The 4,892-nt window shown below is 33.8% G+C and overlaps 1 protein-coding gene across 1 annotated transcript; it reads left to right on the top strand.

Moving 5' to 3' along the window:
• The first annotated feature begins 1,635 nt into the window (after positions 1-1,635).
• On the top strand, positions 1,636-3,283 carry LOC132161783 (alpha carbonic anhydrase 7-like). The gene is made up of 6 exons (XM_059571967.1): positions 1,636-1,717; positions 1,794-2,011; positions 2,112-2,321; positions 2,481-2,648; positions 2,763-2,816; positions 2,953-3,283. Exons 1-6 carry the CDS (start codon positions 1,636-1,638, stop codon positions 3,037-3,039), a joined length of 819 nt encoding a protein of 272 aa, XP_059427950.1. The 3' UTR covers positions 3,040-3,283.
• Positions 3,284-4,892: the final 1,609 nt, after the last annotated feature.

The raw sequence follows: 4,892 nt of genomic DNA, 5'->3' as shown, positions 1-4,892 counted from the left end.
ACTACAAAAATTCAATTTTTTTGTAACGGACCGTTTGTGACGTGTCAAGGCTGTTGACACGTTACTAAAGGTTAGTAACGTAGGTCGTAACTACTAAGGATTTAGTAACGTGTCAGAAATTGACACGTTACTAAATGGTAACGTATTTAGTAACGTGTCAGTTTCTGACACGTTACTAAAATTTTAGTAACGTGTCAATTTTGACATGTCACCAAATGGTGACGTGTCAAACTTGACACGTTACTAAAGTTTAAAAAATTATTAAAAAAAAAATTCCGGACAAAAATTTGAAAATTTTTTTTTTCAAATTTTTTTTCCGGAATTTTTTTTTTCAAATAATATTATGGAATTTGATTTTCAAAAATCCAAACCCAACACAGTTGATATCATGGAATCTGATTTTTTTTTTTCTTTCAAATAATATCATGGAATCAGATTGAATAAACCATCAAATAATATCATAGAACTCAAAATGCCTTGAATAAGTTTCAACAACATATACAAACATCTGCAGATCTGGAGCTCGAGCTCCATTTAGGCCTGATATTCAGCTATCTCTTTTTCAGCCTCTTCTTTGGCTTGTTTCAACCTAACCATTTTTTCTAACAATAGAAAGACAAGCTATATATATTAAACCCCAATATATTAATGCAAAACACAAGCTATATATATAATGAGGAATATATACCTGAGGAGATGGACGGAGAAATGCCGAACCTGTCGGAAGGAGTTGTCGGAGAGAGAGAGAGAGTACTGTGAGAAGAGAAAGGAGTTGCTGGAGAGGAAATTCCCTCTTCTTCGAAGCATGTGTTGGGGAGGTAGAAAAAAAATAAGAGGAAAAAAAAGAAAGAAAGAGGAGGGAAAAAATATATTGGAAACCAGCTGGGTGCTGGTTCCCAATACCCTATTGTAACGTGTGGTTTATTGGACACGTTACCAATTTGGTAACGTGTAATAATGGCACGTTACCAATTAGTAACGTGCCATTATGACATGTTACCATTTTGGTATGGCACGTTACCAAGTAGTAACGTGCCATTATGACACGTTACCAAAATGAATGGCACGTTACTAATTGGTAACGTGCCATTATGACACGTTACCAAAATGGTAACGTGTTATTTATGACACGTCACCAAATGGTGACATGTGGAGTTTTACACGTTACTAAATATTTTAGTAACGTGTCATTAACTGCCACGTCACTAAATGGTAACGTAGCAGATATTAATGAATAGTATACACGTCACTAAAACCCATTTTTGTTGTAGTGAAATGGAACCTGCCCCTCGAAGTGTGTAAAATGATGTAAAGCAAAGAACAATAAAAGGCCAGCTGGGTCGTCTTTTGAACACTTTTTAAACATTGGTAAAAAGAACATCATGGAAGACAACTTCGTCTTCTTCTCTCTCTCTCTCTCACTATGTAATTCAAACATGTTAGCTGAAATCAAATGGACTCTACGTCAATTGAGCGACAAAGTAAGACAAATAGCATATTGAAAGTCAAACCACGTTTTCTATATTCATGTTACAGAGAGAGATTCAGAGATGGTACATGCTTCTATATAAGGAGCCAAAGTGCTCAACCCTCTCCCCCCACAACACTTCAAGCATTCGAAAGCCCAAAAACAAAATGATGAAGCTGGGAATTACCCATTTCTTGTTTTGCAGTTTCTTTCTTCTTCTTGTTCTCAATTCAACATCTCATGAAGTTGGTTCGTAATTAACTTTTTATTTATGTGTTTCTTTTTTTCGATTTTTTTCATCCTTAAAATCTTATTAATGGTGCAGATGATGAGAGAGAATTTGATTATGATGAAAAAAGCGGAAAGGGACCATCTCATTGGGGAGAGCTTCACCCAGAATGGAGCATGTGTAAAAATGGATCAATGCAATCTCCAATTGATTTGTTGCATGAGAGAGTTGAAGTAGTTTCCCATTTAGGGAGACTTAAGAGGAGATACAATCCCTCCAATGCAACTATTACCAACAGGGGCCATGACATTATGGTAAGCAAAAGGAGAGGGAGATCGAGCTATAAATTAATAAATCTTTCAAAAAAACCAAAAAAAAAAAAACTAACCTTTCTTTTTTGAATGATTTGTGCAGCTGAAATGGGAAGGTTATGCAGGATATATTGAAATAAATGGAACCCAATATGAACTGAAACAGTGCCACTGGCACTCCCCTTCTGAACACACAATCGATGGCCAGAGATTTGATATGGAGGCTCACATGGTTCATGAGAGCTCAGATGGAAAGTCTGCTGTTGTTGGAATCATTTACAAGCTTGGCCGCCCTGATTCTTTCTTATCATCGGTAAGTATTTTCTGGTGTTGACCTTTTTTTTTTTTTTTCTGAAACCCGTTGTACAAGAGAATCACACCAAACACATATCTTTTATTTTATTTTTATTATTTTTTTTTTCTTTCGCCTTTCTTTCTCTCTCTCATGGGTGTTGTGCTTTTGAATATATAGTTGACGGATAATTTAGCAGCCATTACCGATACCACAGAAGCAGTGAGTGCAGCGGGTATTGTGAACCCAAAGAATATAAAGATAGAGAGTAGGAAGTATTACAGATATATTGGCTCCCTCACAACTCCCCCATGCACTCAAAATGTTGTGTGGACTATTGTCAAAAAGGTAATTTTGCTTCCAATCCCTTCAATATTTCAACTAATTAACAATTTTCTTTTTTTTTAAAAAAAAAAACTAAAATTGCAATTAATTTATATTAATTAACTCATGATGCATCAGGTGAGGACTGTTTCACTAGAACAAATCAAGTTGCTTCGTGTGGCCGTTCATGATGTGAGTAGCTATATATTGAACATTCCCATATGTATATATATATGAAACATGCATGCAGCTGTGTAGGGTTTTTTTTTCTTTTTTTCTTTATGCTGGCTGATTATTCTTTTTTATTTTTTTTATTTATTTTTTTCAGGATTCAAATACTAATGCAAGACCACTACAACCAATAAACAGGCGCTCAGTGTATCTCTATAGACCAAGTAAAGGCAAAGAGGATTAAAATCTTATGATTTTACAGCAATCACTCAACATATATTACATGCTTTTAGAAGTGGGAGAAATATGTTGAGGGTTGAACCATTTAGGCCCTAATTATTACCTATTATATAAACTTTTCAGTCATAATCTATAGTTCCTTTATAGCTAATTAACTTGTAGGGACATGGTGATGGTTTGATAGAGGATACTGTGTCCTTTTGTATTCAGGTATTCATATACTAAAATAAATAAATTTATTTAGTTATTCTTAAGTTTTTTTTTTTTTTTGTTGCTAAGAGATGTTGCTTTTTACGGTGTCTCCGGCATCTAGTTGGAACAAAGTCCCGAATATCCCAGTTAAAAAAAAAAAAAAAAAAAAAAACCCTAATTTATAGATGCGTGAAGATTGAAGAGCAAAAGAAAGGTAGTTGGGAAAAGAGCTTGCCATCTACCCCTCATCTAACTTCCATGAACAAGGCATTAGATTGAACCCTCTAGCACTGCGTATAATGAGAATCATGTTTTGTTATAGTAGGGATTCGAAATGTCGGACGACTTGAGCGAGCGTACGAGGTAAGTAAACACTTACGACTGCTTTCCTTAAAAACGTACGGTATGTTAGTTGACCGAGCACGCGTATGCTATGATCATGCCTACTTTTTTATAACTTGGTAACTGACTTAATAATTAATTGATAAGATACATCGTATCATATGGTACACTAGTAGGTGAAGTATAATAGCCATGTACTTACTATATGTACTTGATGATTCTATAGTCAAATGTGTGTGAATATGTTATATGGGCCATGGATCCAATGATTATTTCGTGACCGGTGCAGTCATAATTGATGAGTCACTACAGGACATATATTATTAGTAGCGTAGGCCACTCGAGATCGAACTCGGTTGGGCTGCTAGTATGTGAATGGCACCATAATTATATTACAGGTCACTTGAGACAACGTCAACCCTACTGATCATGAGAATAGGTAATATCTCAAGTAAACCATAATAGTTATATTAGTTTCTGCATTAAAAGAGTTTTTTTTTTTTTGTTTAGAATATTTACCAATCTCCAGCTACTCTGTTAAAAATTAAATTGAGGAAAATTTTGAATATCGGATGTAACCTTTTCACCCCTAATTAATCTTCGTACAATGTGTCTCGAAGAAAATGGTTTTACAAACATGCATGACCGAAGTATGCACGGATTTATGCATGAAGAGATGTTCATCTTATGGCGCGCATGTGGCATCACGTAAGAATTTACCATTTTCATGTTCACACTTCCGTACACAAAAGCTTGCTATTTTCAGCGCGCTGGGCTACTCTACTCTCAGGAACGCTTCAAAGTTTTCACTAGTTTTGTGATTTAACTTTGTATTTTCAAGGGCGGCTTTTATTATTTCTTAAAGTAGTTGAGTTTTTTTTTTTTTTTTTTTTTTTTCTACTTTTCAAAAACTTAAATCCCAACTGCCCAAGAATATCGGAATATTTTAAAAAAATATCCTTGATCACTTTAAAAAAAAAAAAAAGAGAAATTAATATTCCTTCAAGCAAGCCTAAGGAAAAAACTCATAGCTTTTTATAAAGAGAATTAATGTTACATAAATTCTCACTTTCACACTTCCATAGTTTTTAAAATTAATATTTTATCAAATTCTAACAATGATATTTCCTAAATTTAATATTAGTTTTAAAAGTTACGCCAAAATATATAAAAGTGAGAGACTGAAAATAAGAGTGTGTGTAACAATACTTTTTATATATATAGAGGCCATTGTAATACATTTTATATACTTCAAAATATATATATATATATATATATACAAAATGTAGCTCAATACTTTTTCTTTTCCCTTTTTTTTGTTAA

Source organism: Corylus avellana, chromosome ca9, assembly GCF_901000735.1.
Source record: "Corylus avellana chromosome ca9, CavTom2PMs-1.0".
Lineage (NCBI taxonomy): Eukaryota > Viridiplantae > Streptophyta > Magnoliopsida > Fagales > Betulaceae > Corylus > Corylus avellana.
This window is presented reverse-complemented; position numbering and strand designations above follow the sequence as displayed.